Source organism: Diabrotica virgifera, chromosome 4 (assembly GCF_917563875.1).
Source record: "Diabrotica virgifera virgifera chromosome 4, PGI_DIABVI_V3a".
Taxonomy (NCBI): Eukaryota; Metazoa; Arthropoda; class Insecta; order Coleoptera; family Chrysomelidae; genus Diabrotica; species Diabrotica virgifera.
This window is the reverse complement of record NC_065446.1, coordinates 219309463-219331732: the sequence shown is the minus strand read 5'-3', so window position 1 is coordinate 219331732 and position 22270 is coordinate 219309463. Positions and strand designations below refer to the sequence as shown.

The window sequence follows — 22270 nt, the reverse complement described above, 5'->3', positions numbered from 1 at the left end:
CCAAATCCGTATTCCATAACTACTTCGGAATCTCTACAATCGTAATGTGAATAGAAATCACTTCGACAGCATTTACCCTGTCGAGATGAGATTTCGATTATCGGAATTGTGGTTGACGCAAGCGCATTTTGTTTTGTTTTGACGTTTATATTTTATATATAAAAATAATTAATTACATACTACTTATTTATAATTATTTATAGTATTTGTATCTTTTTTTAGCTGCTTAATTCTTAGTCTGTGGTGTTATTTGTTTAGAGAACTATATATATTTCATTTAGACATGTTGTACGAGTATGAATAATTGGACCTAACCTTATTTATTTGCTACTTGGCGTCTGAATGTTTCCCATTCACATTGTTGCCATATTTTGTTCGCATATTTCTTGTACAATTGCAATCAATGGTATAATGCACAAGAATAGCATACGATAGACTTCTTATGCGTTAATTGATAAATAAATATTATACCAGTATACTTGTATATTTATCAGTCAACGCTCATAGTCTGAACAAATTATAGAAAAGATGCCATTTTTGGGAAAAGCTGTTTAGCAGTTATTTCAACTGGAATCGAATCTTAAAGATTGCATATTATTAGTAATATCAATTTTAAATAATTTATTAATAATAATGAATTAATAACATCAATTTAAATATCTTTGATTTAAAAGCATTTATACTTCTTATCTTCACTTATCTTTTTTATTTATCAGTTTATCTTCTTTTTTATATCAATTTTAATTAACTTTAATTTAAAACCATTTATCCTCTTTTGAGCTTTTTGCATCCAGTATTTACACGAATATTTTATTTACTTCTCAAAACTTTGAGGATAGTATGAAGAAAGTATGAAAACATTGAGGAAATGGCAACGGTGTCATATTTCAAGTAACAAAATAGGTCACAGAACACAATTTCGCTGGTTACTGCGCGGTTGCCACCTCCTCAGAACCGCGTGAAATAGAAGTCAGAGATTTCGATTACGATATGAGTTACAGAATACCGATCCAAACACAAAAATGACGCGATAGATATCAAACATTCCGATTTTGGGTAATTACGATTCGACTTGGTCATTTCTATTCGATTTGTTAAAAGTTACAGAATAGGGCTGAATATAAGAAATAGAAGTGTAAAGTAAATTGTTTGTAAAGTGGTAACGATTAATTTCATTTGGGAGATAAACACGGGGAGATTTTCATGATTTTTTTACCAAAAAAAGGGGGACCAACTTTATTTTGAGCGTAACTCGCTTATTTTAAATGCTAGAGAAACTTTTATAAACAACTAAAATGAAGCTTTTCGTAAACACTTTAAAAAATATTAAACGAATTTTTCCGAAAAAGTGCTTAATTTTTCGGTGGTTTCACGTTGAAATATTCGATTTGGAACTAGACGACTAACAACGCATTTTTCATGAACTACAACTCTGCTTTATAGTTTTGCTACAGTTTATAGATTTAACTGATACACCATGTTTTTAGTTCTTTTATAAGCCATACTTTTGCTAAGAATATTTTTTTTCGATAAAATATTTACTTTTTGAGCTATTTGCGGAAATCCGTTTAAAAACGTAGTTTTTTTAAACATTTTCAATCGCAAATATCTCAAAAATTATTGACTTAGGTACATAAAAAACACTATAGAACGAAAGTTGCTTATAATCAGTCAATTTATCCATTTCCGGGCTTATCTTGAACGTATGTTTTTCACTCCCGAGAAGGGGTGACTATCACCCCCCAAGTAAAAGCAACCAACGGCACAAATTCAACTTTGAAGTTTAGGGTAAGTAGAACCTTTTTTTTTTTGTGAATTTCATGGCCTTGGCTGAGCCAATTAGCCAGACATTTTATTTTAAAAACAAACAATTTTTTTTCAATCAGAGGAATTTTTTCTGTATTTCTAATTCTAAATATATGTACATAAGAAACTAACATACTACTATCTAAACAAATATTTTTTTTTTCAATCAGAGGAATTTTTTCTGTATTTCTAATTCTAAATATATGTACCGGGTGTCCCAATAAGAATGGCTCTCGGCCATATCTCAGGAACCGTTTATAGTAGAGCTTTGAAATAAAAACTTTTATAACAAAAGTTGCCTCAGGAAAAGCCTGGAAATTATTTTCATAATTGTGGGACCACCGCTAGAGGGCGTAATTGAATATAAAATATTAAAAAATCTAAATTTTACAAAATTTTCCTAATGAAGGGGCACTGGAAATCCGATCGTCGTATTCTTCATAAAATTCTACGAATATTTGATTTGACAAGTTTAGGTCTACCTTTGGAAATAAGAGGTGGGGGTGAGTGGGAACCTTGTTATGAAAAACTGGCTGTGAGTCCGGTTCTGCTCAATCAAATTTTGCAAACTTGGTCTTGTTGAAGACAGATCTTTTTCGTCAATGTAAAAGTTATGGTTTCGAACCAACTTACTGAGTAATATGCCAGCTAGAAGGCGTTATTTATTTTTTTCAGAAATCTAGTGTTCCTTGGAAAATATTAAATACAAACATGCATTTTTAATAACATATTACAAAATTAGACAAAATTAGCAACAGAATAGCGAAAACCACATGTTAATACCTTTTTTCTATCTCGAGATATCTTACAAAACGTGTAAATTTAAAAACATAACTGTTACTGTCACCGGTAAACGAAATAATTCATTAAAAGTAGTGGACTATGGAAACAACAAAGAAACATTTTCCAGCTGTCAACGTATATTAGGTCTTTTCAACGCTTCTCATTTGTTTCGAGCCTTGTTCATATCTCGTATATTAATATTATACACGGATTATACGGCATATGACAGAGGCTCGAAATAAATGAGAAGCGTTGAAAAGCCCTATTACAAAGAAATAAAAACAACTATTTAGTGATGACAGAAACGTTCAAATTTTTGCCCATCATTTTCGTTGCAAACATTTACTCTTTCAAAAGTAGATTGAACAGCAGTCTCAATTTCTGCTCTCAATATGCTTTGAATGGCGTTTAGTATTCTCTGGATAATGTGTTCTAGAGTAGTATATGATGGGCAACAATTTGAATATTTAGGTCGTCACTAAGTAGTTCTTTTTGTTCTGTGTTATATTTAATTTTAATAGCATTGTTTCTCTTTATATTGTTGTTCTAATTAATTATATTTTTATACGTTGACATCTGGAAAATGTTATTTTGTTTTTTTCCACAGCACACTACTTTTCATTAACTTAGTTTACCGGTGATAGTAACAGTTATGTATAAAATTTACACGTTTCTCGAGATATCTTGAGATAGACAAAAGGTATCGACATGCGGTTTTCGCTATTCTATTGATAATTTAATCTAATTTTATAAAGTATGATTAAAAATGCATACTTGTATTTAATATTTTCCAAAGAAAACTAGATTTCTGAAAAAAATTAAATAACGCCTCCCAGCTGGCTTATTACTTAGTAGGATGGTTCAAAATTATCACGCTTACATTGAAGAAAAAGATCTGTCTTCAACAAGACCCAGTTTTCAAAATTTGATTTAGCAGAACCGGACTTACAGCCATTTTTTCATAACAAGGTTCCCACTCACCCCCACCTCTTATTTGCAAAGGTAGAGTTAAACTTGTTAAATCAAATATGTGCAGAATTTGATGAAGAATACAATAATCGGATTTACAGTGCCCCTTCATTGGAAAAATTTTGTAAAATTTAGATTTTTTTATTTTTGATATTCAATTACGCCCTCTAGCGGTGGACCCACAATTATGAAAATAATTTCCAGGCTTTTCCTGAGGCAACTTTTGTTATAAAAATTTTTATTTCAAAGCTCTACTATAAACCGTTCCTGAGATATGGCCGAGAGCCATTCTTATTGGGACACCCGGTACATAAGAAACTAACATACTACTATCTAAATAAATACACTTTTTTGGATGTAAATTTTTTTTGTATATATTTCTTTTCGTATATATTCTTTTTGTATATATTTATTTTTTATATATATATATTTTTTTTACATATTTTTTTTATTATATTTTTAATTTGTTTGTTTTTCTTTTTTTTTACTTGTTTTTTTTTACTACGCTAAGACATAAACCCGATTCAACTTTTCGGAGGTTTACATCTTCTTAGTTTTTTTTTCTCTTTTTCTCTCTCTTTTTTAAGTAGAACCTAAATCCAAATTTTCATGCAATTCGGAGTTGCCCCTGAAAATTACACGATATCGCCGTATTTCCCGTTCATTTACTGGGCTATGTGTGAATTAATGAAGGAAGGTGACGCAGTGCATCGATAGTGATAAAATAATAACAAATACATAATTGCGAGTACTCTTATAATAATTAATTCATAACCTAAATACGAAAAGTACAAGTAGTTTACAAAAACCGAACCCCACAAAGATTCAATACTACTGAAGGTTAGAGATGGGAAAGAATCCTAAGAAATAACGTATGTGAAAATAATGAGTTTTAAGATACTAAAGCGAGAGTCAGTATGTTAAGAATAGTTAAGTTCTATCCTCTAGGGTCGGATAAAAGCAAAGTCTTCCGAACCGTTGAAGTTAGAGAAAAATTTTCGACACTATGTGAAAGATTTAGATAAAAAAATATGGAGAAAACAGATATGGAAGCAATTACAACCATGTTTACGGAAATAAACATGAAGGCAATGAAAATCAAACTGAACTATTAAAAGAACTAAAAGAAATGAAAGCAGAAAATACAATGCAATAAGAAAAAATAGGAGAAAGAAATCTAAGAATAGTCCAATTAGAGAGATGAATAAGGAGAAAAAGCCTTAGCTATTTGCAGCCAATTTGTAATGTGTATCTTAAAGAGGCTTATTGTTAGAACGTTAATAATTAATAATTGCCAATTATACGTCACAGAAAAATAATAAAAAATACGAATACAAAACTCTACCTGAGTAACTTGACTTTCTCCCCTACTGCTGTCAGCTCCATGTCTGAAACAGGTAAAGGGACAGTGATACATTGGATTTATATCCTGGGTATACGTTATTCCAGGCATCGGGTAGTCGTCCCAATCCAGATAACAAGCTTCTATAGCTGGTTTAAATCCAGTAAATACTTCCAAGTCCATCTTTAGACTTGCAGAATTTTTACTGTAATGGGACTGCGAACTGGACGTGGTGTTACGGCACTTGCTTACTTTTTCTAAAATTTTCAAATGCCACGTGGTGAACTGAAAAAAAAAACATTGCATTAATTATTTGCGCAAAATAAACGTTTTGTGTCGCTTATTTTATTGCTATTAACCTATAAGCTGTACATAGGTATATTTTTTAAATAAGAAATATGTATATACAGCGTAGCGAGAAAGTATGGAAACACGATAATTTCTCAAAAACATCTAGAACAATTTTTATACATTTTGGTGGTTAAGGATCTTCTAAGGAGGCCGATATTATAGTGGTAATTACATTGTTGTCAAATCTTGCGTTTTTCTGGAACTATAATGAACTTTCTAATTTCAAATGGAACACCCTGTATATTTTTGCGTTTTGACGTCCTTAAGAAATACTGATTATTTTTCATGTTATATTCCCTATACCTAAATGCCATAAGTTAGAAGTTATGGCTACATTTATTAAAAAAAATTTTTTTAAAAATTATAAAAATCAATTGTTTCGGCCTGGGTAGACATTATTTTAGGTTCTTTGGATCATTGGGAACAAAAAAAGTCTTTTGTAATTTTTCTCCAAAGTTAATCGTTTCCGAGATATAAACAATTTAAAACTGAAACAAAAATCGAAAAATTACGATTTTCTAGGTTCAAAAACACAAGTAAAAAATATTATTTTTGAAATCACGAAGTGCCTAAATTTAAACTCAAGCCTTATTTTATCAGTTACCTATAAGTAATTTGGGCTTGTTTCAGTTTAAAACACTGTTTTTAGTTAATACAGTCCCATCGCCCGTCCTCTCATATGCGATTCATTAACAATTAAAAAAACAATGTTTTAGAATAAAACGTGCCAAAAATTCTTACAAATACATTTGAGTCCGCGAGTCTTTACCCGTGCGTCATTAATACCTGGCGAGATAAAACACATACTTTTTATTTAGCATCATTCTCTTCCACGCATGAATCTAATGACAAACCAGCTGCCGCATGCTATTAAGTAAAAACACATGTTATTTTTATGAACGATTTAGACTCAGTGCATTGAAAAGAGATAGGTACAAAGAAAGATGATTGGGGATGTCTTCACATATTTTAAGTACAATTTCTGACGTTTTAGTTTGTTTACTTTTGTGGCTGTCAGTTTGTTGAATTTTTTGCTGTTATTTTGTCGAATTTTTGCATTTTGAAGTTTTTTATAGTATACAAACAGTTGTTTTCACAGCTAATTTTATATTGGAGTTACAAATTTTGTTATAAGTTTATGTTATTTTACGATAAATTTTGACAACGTACAAAGCTAACCTCATTGTTGACACAGTTGAATGCTTGTGTTTAAGATTCCGCCAAAGTGAATAAAATAACAAAAAGAAAATATGTTATTGATTTTTTTTTATAAATTGTTTATTTATTTATTAAGCAATAATAATAAAATAATCTATTAAGCTACTTCAAATCTAGCTGTAATTATGCACCAAAATTTTAAAGCAAAACTTAAATTTGACATTCTATTTATTTGATAACGTCAAATTTTATACTATAACCATAACCCAAGATCGGAATAATATCCACTTGCCGTTGCATTTAGCAAATTTCCGACTTATTTCGTATCCTTTAAATGATGACGCACGGGTAAAGACTCGCGGACTCAACTGTAGCTGATAGAAGAAGGTTTGAGCTTGAATATAGGTACTTCGTAATTTCAACAATTATTTTTGTACTTGTGTTTTTAACCATTGAAAATCGTCATTTTTTGATTTTTTTCAGTTTTCAATTGTTTATAACTCGAAAATCATTCACTTTAGAGAAAAATTACAAAAGACCTTTTTTCCCAGTGATCCAAAGAACCTAAAATAATGTCTATCCCGGCCGAAAAAATTGATTTTTATAATTTGTTTAAATTTTTCTTTGTAAATGTAACAATAACTCAAAAATTACGGCATTCAGGTATAGGGAATATAACATGAAAAATAATCCGTATTTCTTAAGGACTTCAAAACGCAAAAAATTTACAGGGTGTTCCATTAGAAATAAGAAAGTTCATTAGATTTACAGAACAACGGAAGATTTGACAACAATGTAATTACCACTATGATATCGGCCGCATTAGAAGACCCTTACCCACCAAAACCTATAAATCATTTTATCGATTTTCGAGAAATTACTGTTTCCATACTTTCTCGCTACCCTGTATAGCTGAAAGGTTTAGGAAAATTTAGGACACGAAGATTTTAACCTAAATTTTTTCCAAAATGCATTGATTTACTCGAAATTTTGAATGTAGCTAATGATATTAATAGAGCACTATAATAACACTATAAAAAAATAGGATAAAAATCTGTATTATGACAAAGGGCAATCATCTGGCGTGGTTGCCATCCCACTTCGAGGAATCGAAATTATTTTATTGTATTTTGACCACAGCAATATTAGAAAAATTAATTTCAAACAAAAAATATTCATACATGCAATTTTCGTCTCAGTTTCATTCAAATCTTTTTATTACATGACACACCACTCGCTTCCTTCCACTTCATTCATTCTACCCTAATTCTACTGCATACACCTCCATCTATTTCCCCATTACTCTGTAATACCGATACTAGGTACCACTTAAAACTGTTACTTTTCACAATCATTTCACCGTTTAAAGTTATACTCTTATTTATTCTAGTAACTTCATCTTCAAATGAACATTCTAAACTCTGTTTTTGTCATACTAAAGTTTAAATCTTTCTAAAGGTGTAGCTCACAATCTTCACATATTCACCGGAAACTATTTTCTTATTGAGCGCTCACCACAGAATCTCCCAAGGAACTTTCATATGCCTTCTCCAAATCAATGAATATTATATGAGCATTTAGCTCTTTATTTGTATTTTCCTGTTAGCTGTCGTATAACGAAAATTGCATCTGTTTTTGATCTACCTTACATAAAACCAAACTGATTATAGCTTATTTCGGATATTTCATGTATTCTACCATTAATTACTTTTTCCCGTATTTTCATGGTGTATAGTTTGTACATTGTTGTATATCTCTTTTGATTTTGTAAACAGGAACTACTATACTCCTTCTCTATTAACCTATAATTTGCCCCACTTCCATAGCTCTATTAAATAAACCTGTTGGTCATCTTGTTTCTGTCTCTCCTAAAGTTGTGCACACTTCCCCAGGAATATCATCTGGTGCAACTGTTTAACCTATTTTATTTTTTGAAGTGCTTCAACAACTTCCTTGTTTGTGATTTTGGTGACCATTGCTGTTACTATTCGTACTCAACAGTAAACTGATTTTCTGTCAAATTCTTCATTTAATAAACTGCAATGTACTTTTTCATCATTTTTTAACATCTTTTTCGCAAACTAGTATATTATTTTCATCTCGGATAAAAATCCTAGAAAAATCCTTTTGCTTTTTTTGCTCAATGTTTGGCTATTTGTTTATATATCTTTCTTTCACCTTCGCTAGTGTGATTGATTGTATAGATTTGTACACGCATCTGCTTTAGCCTTTGCTCCTGCCACGTTGGCTTCTTTATAGTTGTGAAGATCTGTGTCCGACCTACTTTCTTGCACTGTTTATATAATTTTTTCTCCTCTTTTATTTTTCCTTAACTTCGTTTGATCACCACCAGATCTCTACATTCTCAAACTTATTTCCTGAAATTTTTCCAAGTATTTCAATAGCAATTAGCTTGGTTGATCGTATATTTAAAATTGCGCTAACCATATTGTTCAATTTTTCACATGCAAACAATAATCTTATAGTTTTTACTGTATGAAACCCATAATTGCAATCCTGAGTTTTAAACAATCTAAGCCACCCCTAACTAATAGTATCTAGTTATCCCTACCAAGTTTTTATCCCTCCAAATGCAGACAATTATGCTTGGACATTGCGAGAGAGGACGCTTCCTCTTCTAGTACTGCCCGTTGAAGGGACCTCCTCTATCGAGTGTCCCTCACCGCGCGCTGAGGCACATTCTTCTCTTCTATTACGACCCGCTAAAGAGCGTACGCTGAAGAATGAGAGAGGATAGGCTACCAAAAAGAGCACTGAATGCTAGAATGCAGGGAAAGAGATCGGTTGGAAAGCCAAGAAAGCGCTGGGAAGACACAGTAAACAGCGACGCACAAGCCCTTTTAGGAGTCCGTGTATGGAGAAGAGCAGCCACAGACAAGCAAGGGTGGAGGCAAAAAATAAAGGAGGCCAAGGCTCAATTTGGGCTGTAGTGCCGTAGAAGAAGAAGAAGAAAAAGAGCGTACGCGCTTGGACCTTTCTCTCTGGGTTCTTTTACCGTTGAACAAACGCTTTTATTCTCTACGTAATAGTCCATGACAATAATTCGATATAAAATAACCGTTAAGAACAATTAAAACTCGTGCACGGAACAGTTGCGATACCGCGTTTAAAAGCGGCATATGTGTTTAATCAAAACGCGATCAGTGATCAATAAGACAGGACTTGGTAAGACTTTTATAAACTTACAATCCGACAAGTGAGACCTGGCGGTTGACCTTCCCCGCCAGCTATCGTTTGTCGGATTGTATAATATTGTCTGTTTATCATAAGGCTTTCTTAGCTGCACTTAAACCAGAAACCTCATACAGTCCACAAAAGCTGAAATTATAATAATAATTGCATATAATATGCAATAACAAAATTATATGTGTACATGCCTTTATTGTACACATATAATTGCAGTAAAATAACAACAGCAGGTAGAGCCTAACGATTAATTTAAGTTAACAGTTTTACACCACCTCTTTAATGTAAATATGCAACTTTAAAACCATCATTAACAAATCTTTGAGGCTTCTTGGATATATCAAACGAGTTACTTCTGATTTTACGTCCATCCAACCATTAAAGATTCTATATTGTTCGTTGGTTAGATCTCATCTGGAATATTGCTCTTCGGTGTGGTCTCCCTATTATCAGTTGTATAGTGATAAAATTGAGAATGTGCAACATAAATTCCTTAGACATGTTGCGTTTAAACTTGGCCAGTTTATGCATTATGACGATATTTTACAGATGCTAAATATTACTACATTAAAAAGCCGTCGATTACATCACGACTTAATTCTATTATTTAAGCTGGTTAACTCACAAATCGACTGCCCAGATATGTTAGCCAAAATTAATTTCGCAGTTCCCAACCGCCAGACAAGACAATTGGTTTCATTTTCTGTACCAATGCATAGAACAAATTATGCTCATTATTCGTTCTTATCTCGAAGCCAAAGAATTGCAAATCAATTTCAGGAACTCGACTTTTCCTACAGCTTAAATATATTCAAGGCCGTATTGTCAAATATCACTTGACGACAGTTATTATCAGATGTAGGTACCTACTTTTTATGTTTAATATTTATATTATTTGTCTGTGTACTTTCATGTTTAATTGTCTTGTAATTTTTAGCTTATAAATGTTTTATTTTGTTTTAAACCTTTGACATGTTAATTGTATTTTTTTAAATTATTGTACTTGTTTTAAAATTGTACTTATTTTGTCAAATGGGTTCGCCCGTAAATGAATAAATAAATAAATAAATAGATAAACATTTTATATTATACAACCTGCCCCTATTATACATTAATTTGTTGGAATTGGAACAAAAAGACTCTACTTGCTCTACTTAATAATACAATGGTATTTTAAATTCACACTTGCCTGATTGTGTAGCATGTCTCTTTCAGTTGGAGCTAGACCAGGGTTCAATGCTGCCAATCTCCAAAGAACAACTACTTCATCACACAACGAAGAACAGGCATGTTGAGAAGCATGTGTGTTACTATTAACGTTGTTGTGTTTTCCTCCCCCGGTTCCTCCATAACCAGAATTACCACTAAGCAGTGCTACCTACAAATATATTAAAATTAATTGCAAAATCAAGGTTATTAATATAAATATTTACAAAAAAATGTGTAAGTCAGCGTTCTGCTGGAACATAATAAACTGAATTTTCTCTCTCTCCTAAGACGCTACAGCTCAAGTCGGGTCCTGGCCTCCCCCAGCATCCGCCTCCAAGTATCTCTGTCTTTGGCTGCTCTCCTCCAGTTGTCCACCCTCAATATCTCTTTAGCATCGGTTCTCACTCGACGTCCCACCATAGTTCCGCTAAGCGTTCTGCTAGGTGTTCTGTCGTTATCCATTCTTATAAGGTGACCTGTCCAGCGTAATCTTTGTATTTTTGCATAATTTGCTATAGAGGGTTCTCTGTAATGTTGGTATAGCTCATGGTTGAACCCTATTCTCCATATACCATTGTCGCAAATGGGTCCCAGTATCTTCAAAACTGAATTTTACCATAGACTTACTTTCATTTATTTATTAAAATTATTCTAAAGAAAAATGACATACCTTGGTGTTAAACCACCAAATAAGGATTTGCTCACAGGCAAGACATTCTTCAGTGATAATCTCCAGAAGTGGAATAGCGTTCCGGTCATTTCGTTTGAACATCTCCCGAACAATACTAAGGAGGTTCCACATTCCTTCGGGTTCTCGCCCTCGCAGTGGCCGTAGAAGAGACGTCCATTCTGCTGCTGCTGGTGGTGCAACTGTACTCAGATAGTTGACATCGCTAAAATTTATTTATTATATCATAACGTACATTATATCGTTAGTTGTAATAGTTTTTTTGCTACACAAGTAAAAAGTTTTTTTATTTTTGAAAAGGGAGGCCTAGGGGCGTACAACTTTTATATTTCACCAAATGTCTCACTTCGGGGATACGGGGATTAAGGTTCGAACCAACGGAGTGTGTTGAGGCGCACTTCACCAGTTTACCGATTTAAACGTCGGCAAAGGGAAATTTACAGGGTGTTTCATTGGGAAAGTAACATACGTTAACTGCAGAAAGAGGACACTTAGGCGGTCTCAAAAATACCATACTTAATGGGTCTTCTCCATAAATAACAAAGATACTGAGTGTTTTATCTATTTTGCCATTTTCTTAATTGGCTCATAACGTTTTAACCACACTGTATATTTGTTTTATATTTGGCACGCAAATATCCTTTAAGGTGTACAATAAATTAATTTATTTACAATTGTGAAAAATCCAGGTCCGGATTAAAAAATATTGGAAAAATATTCCGACCCAAAAACAACACCCTGTACATTAAATTTTTTTAAAATGGATTTCTCAGTTTAAAAGAGGATGAAAAACTAAATTTAGTGGGATACTTTGAATTTTTGGCAAAATGATATTTCTGGTCAAATTTTGAATTTGAATTCTGAAATTATGTGAATTTCGAGAGCTCTAAGTAGAAAAAAATTGAAATACAGCTTACAACTTGTCAACCGCACTGTATATTTATTTTATATTTAACACGCGAATATTCTTTTAGGTGTCCAATCAATTAATTTATTTACAATTATAAAAAATCCAGGTTCGGATTAAAAAATATTGTATAAATGTTCCGACCCAAAAAAACACCCTGTATTATAATTTTTTTAAATGGATGTTGCATTTGAAAAGGGGATAAAAAACTAAATTTAGTGGTATACTTTGAATTTTCGGCAAAATAATTTTTCTGGTAAAATTTTGAATTTGAATTCTGAAATTATGTAAAAAATAAATAAAATAAAGCTCAAAGTAAAAAAAAAATTAAAATATGACTTAATTTTAATTAATACCATTATTTAATCTAAATTGGTAAAATATTAACATTTTGTCACACATAATAAAAAAAACACTGAAATGTTTTAACATTTTACCAATTTAGATCAAATAATGGTATTAATTAAAATTCGCATTTTAATTTTTTCTACTTAGAGCTCTCACAATTGGCATAATTTCAGAATTCAAATTCAAAATTTTATCAGAAAAATCATTTTGCCGAAATTTCAAAGTATACCCCACTAAATTTTATTTTTCATCCTCTTTTCAAATGCAAAATTCATTTTAAAATAATTTAATATACAGGGTGTTTTTTTGGGTCGGAACATTTTTACAATATTTTTTAATCCGGTCCTGGATTTTTTATAATTGTAAATAAAATAATTGATTGGACACCTAAGAGAATATTCGCGGGTTAAATATAAAATAAATATACAGTGCGGTTAACAAGTTGCAAGTAGTATTTAAATTTTTTTCTACTTAGAGCTCTCGTAACTCACATAATTTCAGAATTCAAATTCAAAATTTGACCAGAAAAATCATTTTGCCGAAAATTTAAAGTATACCACTAAATTTAGTTTTTCATCCTCTTTTCAACTAAAAAATACATTTTAAAAAAATTTAATGTACAGGGTGTTCTTTTTGGGTCGGAAAATTTTTCCAATATTTTTTAATGCGGGCCTGGATTTTTTCCATTTGTAAATAAATTAATTTATAGTACACCTTAAAGAATATTTGAGTGCCGAATATAAAAGAAATATACGGAGTGGTTAAAAAGTTATGAACCAAATAGGAAAATGGCAAAATAGATAAAACACCCAGTATCTTTGTTATTAATGGAGTAAGACCTATTAAGTATGATATTTTTGAGACCACCTAAGTGTCCTCTTTCTACAGTTAACGTATGCTACTTTCCCAATGAAACACCCTGTAGTGAAAAGAAAAGGGAGCACATTTGGTCCATCGGTCGGACCATCATGTCCGCAAAGAACATTAAGGTACACCGCCAGTGTTGGCGTTAAAAATATTAATAGGTTGGTTAATTCACACAGAGTTGGAAGGATCCTGTTTCAGCCACTCATTTTTTTTGAAGTGTGCCTCATTTACCTGCAAACGATGGGACAAGGCAAGCCAGTCCACTCTAGCCATAAATTGCCATAAATAAGGAGTTTGTTCTTTGTCAAAGGATCGTAAATCACAAAATTTTGAGGGAAATAACGCTATTTCATATTGCTTTGATTTCCGTCATTAGTTTTGATCTTTTTCTGTTAAGAAGGATTCCAATATAGAGCGTTTAGAGGCGCGCTTTGGGAAATAGAAAAGTGTAATAGAAAAGGATAAAAACTAAAGACGTGTTCAACGCAACGTAAAATAGCGAAATTTCTCTCAAAATTTATGATTCTTAAGTTAATACCGAACCCTCTATTTATGGCCCCAGTGAAGCGGCGCGTTATTTCCCGCCAGTTGTCGGTAAAATGACACGGTTCAAAGGAATTTAACAAACAGGTACTAAGGCGTCCACCCTTCCGACGGAGCTAGAGGCTGATACGACCAGTGCCGTGGTAATTTTACTATGTAGTGGTCGAACCACAATGTGTTAAGATTTTTATCATTGTATGAATTAACCTTCTTCTTTACGTACCGTATCCGTATTCAGACGTAGGCCTGGTACTCAGGTTTACGAGTTCTTGAAACCTTTCTCTATCGGCTGCTGCGTGAAATAATTATTCTATTGTGAGACCACACGATTGTTTAATATTACGCAACCATGAAAGTTTATTTCGACCAATCCATCTCGTTCTCTCCACTTTTCCTTCTATTACAAGTCGAAGTAGATGGTATTTAGGTCCTTTAATTATATGGCCGAAGTATCCTGTTTTTCTCCTGTTAATAATGAATTAACCAAATTAATAAAATTTCTACCGCCCACACTGGTGGTGTACCGTCCATAATCTGCATAAAAGCATGTTGTTTTGTTATCTATGTTGCAAATATGTTGTTTTTTTTTTTTCAAATTACAAAATATGTTGTTTTCAATACAAGTACCTAATTGTTGTTATTATTTACTGAGCATTTAGAATTTTGACTAACGCTCGATTTCATAATAAAGTTAAGGTGTGTGTTACCTTAAAAAATGCAATTGTTACAGTTAAAGAAAACTTTAAATTTAAAGTCCACTTTAACTTTATTAATATAAAATCGAGCGTAAGAAATTTTATAAACTATGGAAAATAGCATTTCAAAAAAAGTACTGTATATGCTGTATTTTTTATTTTTTTCTCAAAAAATAAAACAAAACTTATTTTAAAACATATATTATATACTGACACATAAAAAAATAAATTATTTTTGAATTAAAACTTTTGCAGCTAGCATATTGGCCTCTTCTGAGGACGGCTTTTACAATTTTGAACTTTTCTTTCCCTTTTTAATTTTTTTTGTTGGAAAAAATTTCCTTTGGGGTATAATTTTTTTATTGGAGGGTATTCTGGATGTGGATGGAAAACCCAAATTTATATCTTTTTGATTTCTTATAGCATCTATGGTGGGTTTTATCGGGACTACAACTTTAGTACTAAGGTAAGTTAGCTTAAATCGACCTACTTTAAGCTCAGAAATCTACGGTTAAGCTATGGCCCATTCTTTACCAAACACCCTGTATAAAATATGATATTACCTGGATGTTTTCTTTTTACATGTGCCGTCAAGTTAGAAGATTTCGAAAAGTTTATGTTACACTTAGTACAACGATTCATTTTCTACTTACAACAAAAAGAACACTTTGAAAATAAAACAAAAGTTTAAATTATAAACACAACACTAAATAAATAATTTCTCACAACGGTCAAAAACCACACTTAAAAGTTTTAGAAATTCACACCACAGAATCAAGTTACTCAAATTTTCAAACACCTCACCTGACACAGTGTCTCAAGTACGATTGCGCGAAGCCGTGCAATTTACGAGACGCGCTCGGTCTGTAGATCCAAGTGTTCGTGAGAGGGGACAGTGACTAATTTCTGGATATCATGTTTGTGTCAACGTCGCTTCTAAGCCGGGTTAATAACTGGACTGTTTTGGACGACGAGTCAGTCTACATATTATAACATATTCTGTACCCCGGAGGAAAAGGACACATGTTCAATTTCCTACTTTTTCAAGAGAGTAGTTTTAACATTTATTAAATTTGTATTCAGTAAATGCTCAAATGTTTCTTATATTTAACCAAGATTGATATATTATTTTTGTCGTATGTATAATCGTTTTTCTCCCTATGAAGTGTTATATCTATACCTGAAGTTTACCTTTCATTACATTTTTTTTTAATTTATAGTTGGACATAGTGTTGTTTACCTCTAACATTTTTTTAAATAATGTGACATTGCATGTTAAGGTCTCTACGAAATAAACAAGACAAACTCGTTAAACAGCCCATATTATTGTTTTATTAGAGACAAATAATATAATAATTCAGTACAATTATAGACGACAAGGCTCAAAATTGTTAGAGAGGCTCCATATCGCCTTCATCTCCTTGGTGGTAAGTGGTAATCGTTTGTGGCTACATTGCCATGTGTTAAATTTTGTTAAAAAGCATGACAAACCGACGGAATAAAAGGCATTAGTGGAATTAAGTCATTGTACTTTTGTTTTGTGATTGGTAATGGGTTTATTGAGACTTGATTTATTTGTTTCGGAAACGTTACTTGTTGCCTTCCAGTGGCGGTTATCTAGGTCAATTGGTCAATGACCTCCCCGTAATAATTGTACAATCAAACGATTATAATGTAATTATTTCCTTAAAAAAAGAAAATTTTCAGTATTAAAAATGTTCGGAATACAATAGTATCGTTCAAAGTTAAATTTTGCTTTTATTGTATTGACTTTTCAGTCATTTTGTTGTTGTAAAATATAGCGACAAAGATGCCGCCAAAAGATTACCGATAAATAAACATGAAATACGAGCTGTTTGACGGTACCGAAAAGCCAAATTGATCTTTGACTGAAACTACCGCAATATTACTCTTAAACAGCTAAATACGAACATTCACGATGGTCAAGAAATTTATTTGACCTCACTGTGAGAATACAGCACTGGGAATCCGAACGTTCACGAAAATACGCACTTATATGCAAGTTGGTACCAAATCGTGGTCATTGACCGTAGACCGTAGGTATCGTTTTCGTTGTTGAGACTAAAATCTCTCAGTTTCTATCTTATCTACGGTTGAGACGTGACTATCTACGCAGGGAGTAAGATTAGTTCGGAATTTACAAAGTTAAGTTTAGTGCGTTCGTGAGATTAATATTATTTTATTATAGATTTTTATAAAATGTCGGTAGTGATTAGTATAAATGAACTCCAACGCCAAATGAAATTAAATTTTAACGAACGTTTGAAGTTTAAAGATTGCGGAATTCCAAAACCGTGTCTTGAAATCAAACAGACTACAATGGACAAAAATAAACCTGTTCATCCGTATTTTCGCCAAAATATGTATGAATTGTCAGACTGGCTTTGTGGATGTCAGGTATCGAATGCATTTTATTGTTTTCCGTGTTTACTATTTTCTAACGATCCAGTGTGGTGCAAAACGGGGGTTACTGATTTAAAACACTCGAAAGATAAAATAAAAAAACATTCTTTGTCTGGTAATCACATGAAAAGTGCCATGTCTTTTGCAACTCTGGGCCGTGCCGACATCCGAATGCAATTAGATAGTGCGTATAGACAATCAATTAAAATTTTTAATGACAATGTAACAAAAAACCGATACATTTTAAATACTGTATAAAGTTCTGCGGAGCGTTTGAACTCGCGTTAAGAGGCCATGATGAAACGGAATTATCTGAAAATCTCGGTGTATTTCGCGGTTTAGTAAATTTCGTATCAGAACTGGATTCGATTTTTAAACAACATCTAGACAAAAGTTCAGTTTTTAACCTTCGGAGTACGGAGATTATTTGACTTACTTAGATTACGAAGATGGGTCAAGCGTGACCCATTCTCATTTTATTTATAAGGATGTTTTAAATAGTCAGTATTAATAAACGGTATCTTTAATTCAACAAAAAACAAACAAACATAACAATTATAATCCTAAATTATTGTATTTAAATTTTTTAAGATGGTTTCCCATGGGTATATACTAGTTCGCTCCGGCGGCCAGATTTTAATACCTTACAGAAAACGGGCATAGGTAAATTCGCTCCGGCCATATATTTGAATACGTATACCCGTAAACAGAGACGGCTGCGATTTACGTGTACCTACAAACATATTAAAAATATTTTTAGAAATCCGAAGACCGGGTCAGGAGTGACCCGGCATCATAGATGTTACGTAGAGGAAAAACTGTAATTTGCATGTTCACGAATTATATACGAAAAAATAGATTGAAACAAATAAGGAGAACTTACGATCAATCGGATTTATAAAAAAATTATTTCATAAAATATTAAGAAATAAGTGAATTTCGGGTCACGCTTGACCCAGTCTTCGTACTCCGAAGGTTAAAGGTATATCGAAGTCAATACAAAATGATTTACTAGAGTCAATGTTGGTTGTCGTACATCATAAAATAAAATCTGAAATTCAACAATCCGATTTTCTTGCCGTTCAAGCAGATGAGACTACAGATAGTTCAAATAAAACACAGATGGTCATTCTTTTTCGCTACGTATTAAATGGTAATGTGCACGAAAGGTTCTGGAAATTTATTAATCCGATAGGAACTAAAGCAGAAAATCTGGCCAACGTTATTATGGATGAATTGGACAGTTTAGAAATAAATAAAACTCCAGAAAAACTAGTCGCTCAAAGTTTCGATGGAGCTTCCGTTATGAGTAGAAAATTTGGTGGTGTTCAAAACAAAGTAAGACAAAAATATCACTCAGCTACTTTCATACACTGCTATGCCCACCAGTTAAACTTAATTTTACAAAAAGCGGTTGGACAGAACAAGAGTGTAAAGGTATTCTTTGCCAGTTTACACAGCTTTTCGTCATTTTTTGGAAAATCTCCTAAGAGGACAGCGGTTTTGGACGAAGTTGTGAAGGTAAGACTACCCAAAGCAGCGCCAACCAGATGGTACTTTAATGCACGATGCGTAGAAACTGTATTTTTATATGAAAAAGATATTCTAGCTTGCTTGGAGAAAATTATAGGAAATGAAGACGATAAAAATACTTTAAGTCAAGCCATTGGATTGAAAAATTACTTAAAAGATACTGATTTCTTATATTGGTTAGATTTTTTCCATATGATTATGCCGCATTGTGACATATTGTTTAATCAACTTCAGAAACGTAATATCGATGTTTTAAATATTAAAAACTATATTGCCAAGTTTAAAGAGTGCATTGAAAAAATCAGAGCCAAAGTATTAAGCAATTCTTCACAGCCCTCATCGTTATGCACGACAGTTTCTAATAAAAGGCCAAGACATGAGGACTCAAAACGTCAAACTTCACTGGAAGTGTGTGATATCGTTTTATCAGAAATTCAACATCGATTCAGTTTTAGTGAACATCTTGTGATTGCTCAACTTTTTTATGCTGAAAGGTTTATAGACTACAGGCAAAATTTCCCGAAGATACACTAAAGTTAGTCAAAGTCAACTATCCACTTATAAACTATTTCAAACTGAAAACCGAACTTGAAGTGATGTATGATCGTGAAGATTTTGATAAAAACAGCGGGATTATTTCAATTCTACAGTTATTCATAAATAACAATTTATGTGATACCTTTTCTGAATGTGTAAAATTATTGAACGTTTTATGTACTTTGCCGATGACTACAGTGGAAAGTGAACGTTGCTTTTCTACGTTAAAACGCATCAAGACGTTTTTAAGAAATACTATGGGAGAGGACAGGCTGTGTGCTTTAGCTATGTTAACTATGGAGAAATCTTTAATTCGAACGATCACAAATTTCAACGAGCAAGTGATCGATCATTTCGCAAAATCTAAGGCCAGAAGAATCGATTTACTTTTTAAATCCGCATAAAAATGTAAGTTTTTATTTATTTTAGGTTTTGAGTTTAAGTAGTTTGTTGATATTCTTGCTGTTATAATTACATATTATACCATACTATTTATCTGATTTATTTGACAATTAGTAATGAAGACTTGTTCCTTTTACTTATTTCATATTTACTTGTCAAATAAAGATCCGCTTAAATTTAAACAACATATTGCAAAATAAGTTATAAGAAACCAATACAGATGATGGAATAAGAAATTATTTAAAATGGGATTTGTAGGTCTTGTTTTTCCAAAAAAATCTTGAACCACCGGATATGACCTCCCCCTTCACTTACAGACCAGCCGCCACTGTTGCCTTCGATACCTCATGAAGTCCACCTCATACATATTTTGATAACTGAAATCGGTTTTATAAAAAATCTGTCCAATGTGTTCTTGTTTTACTTGTAGGAAAACGCCTGTTGGCAGAACAGGCTCTTTAACATTCTTTTTTCTATCTAGGGCTTTTCGTCTTCCTCATATTACGAGAGATGTCGCTGTTTTTGCGTCTCAAAGGTGGAATCATTGCATCGCGATGTTTTCCCTTAAATAGGCAGGGTGTTGATATTTAGTTTAGAGTTGTGACTGCATAGCTCCACTGAAGACGCATAGATGCAGAAATAGCTATCTGGAGATGGTGGTCCAACACTGAATCAAATAAAAACAAAAACTGCCTTTACCTTTTTCATCTTTGCTCAGATTTGAGTACCTGAAACTGTCTTTCGGTCCTTTTCCTAGACGAAAAGATGGTAAATACGTGGCCAATGTCCTTTATTTGCTTTCTTCTATATTCGTCGTCTCTTGTGCTTATATATTGTAAAAGCCAGAGAGATACAGGATGCATCCAGAAAGCAGTTTCTTAACGAAAAGTCTTGGATTTAAAATATTGTTTATTATTTATATATATATATATATATATATAAAATAGATGAAATAGAGAATGTGGAAAAATCCCCTTACGAACAATTCACACATATATATATATATATATATATATATATATATATATATATATATATATATATATATATATATATATATATATATATATATATATAACCGGTTCTATAGCGTTTTACGCCTTCCGGTACCCAATCGCCAAGCCTGTCGATCTAGCCAGTCTCTTTCTTGAAGATTTCTCTCTGACATGGCTTTTGTAATTCCTTGTTTCCAGGAGGTCGGTGGCCTTCCTCTTTTCCGTTTTTCTGGCGGTATCCATTTCATTGTAATTTTTGGTAATCTTTCATCTCCCATTCGTTGGACGTGTCCATACCAAGTAAGTTGTTTTCGTTGTACCTCGTCCACTATTGTTTTCTGCTTACCTACTTTTTCTCTGATCTGTTCATTTCGAACATGGTCCCATCTCGATATTCTGGCAGATCTAAAAAAATTTATTTCAGTAGTAAGCAGCTTATTTTCGGATTTTTTTGTCATTTGCCACACTTCGGAGCCATACGTTAAAATTGGTTTCAGAATAGCGTCGTACATCCTCATTTTTGTATTTAAATTTATGTTATGTTGCCATAAGACAGGGTTTAGAGCTCTAGTAACCTTTCTAGCCTTCGTCACTTATCATCTATACTGGGTTCCGTTCTTCCACTATTTGTTAATTTAATCCCTAGATATAAATACTCTGTACAACCCCTGATGTAGTCACTTCCGTCAAGATCTAGGTCCTCCTGTTGTATTTGGTTACCGATGTGTAGAGATTGTGTTTTCCTTATGTTTACCTCTAAACCCCATTTCCTGTATTCTTCCATCAATTTTCTCGTCATATATTCTAAGTCTTCCTTATCTTGGGCAACTACCACCTGGTCGTCTGCGTAGTTCAAAGTGTATAATGTTATGTCTCTGATTGGTATACCCATACCACTGCATTTCTGCTTCCAAAGTCTGAGAGCACCGTCGGTATATATATTGAAAAGAATGGGAGATAAGCAGCACCCTTGTTTAAGGCCTTTTGTTACTTGGAAGCTAGATGACAGATGGTTACCTCTCTTTACCCTTGACATAGAATCTTTATAGAGGCATTGTATGGCTTTGATGACACTTGCAGATATGTGTGTATTGTCCAAAACCTCCCACAATTTTTTCACGGGCACTGTGTCATATGCTTTCGTTAGGTCGACAAAAAGTATATGTGTGTCTTGTCCACGTTCTAGTCTTTTTTCCATAACCTAAATTATTTTTATTTGAATTATTTTAATTGTTTAATTGTAGTAAACTTTGTATCTAGGGCTTTTCGTCTTCCTCGTATTACGAGAGATGTCGCTGTTTTTGCGTCTCAAAGGTGGAATCATTGCATCGCGATGTTTTCCCTTAAATAGGCAGGGTGTTGATATTTGGTTTAGAGTTGTGACTGCATAGCTCCACTGAGGACGCATAAGATGTAGAAATAGCTATCTGGAGATGGTAGTCCAACTCCGAATCAAATAAAAACAAAAACTGATTTTACCTTTTACCTACCTCATTATTTTTTCTC

At 32.7% G+C, this 22270-nt stretch overlaps 1 protein-coding gene across 3 annotated transcripts in view; it reads right to left on the bottom strand.

Annotated features, from left to right (window-relative positions):
• LOC114326802 (zinc finger SWIM domain-containing protein 8 homolog) overlaps positions 1-22270 on the bottom strand; it is a 252478-nt gene that overhangs the window by 67921 nt on the left and 162287 nt on the right. For all 3 annotated transcript variants that reach the window (XM_028275247.2, XM_028275246.2, XM_028275248.2), the window contains 3 exons: positions 11496-11718; positions 10806-10994; positions 4904-5185 (listed from right to left, as the gene is read on the bottom strand). In XM_028275247.2, the coding sequence (XP_028131048.1) occupies positions 4904-5185; positions 10806-10994; positions 11496-11718 (694 nt within the window). The remainder of the gene's footprint in view (positions 1-4903; positions 5186-10805; positions 10995-11495; positions 11719-22270) is intronic.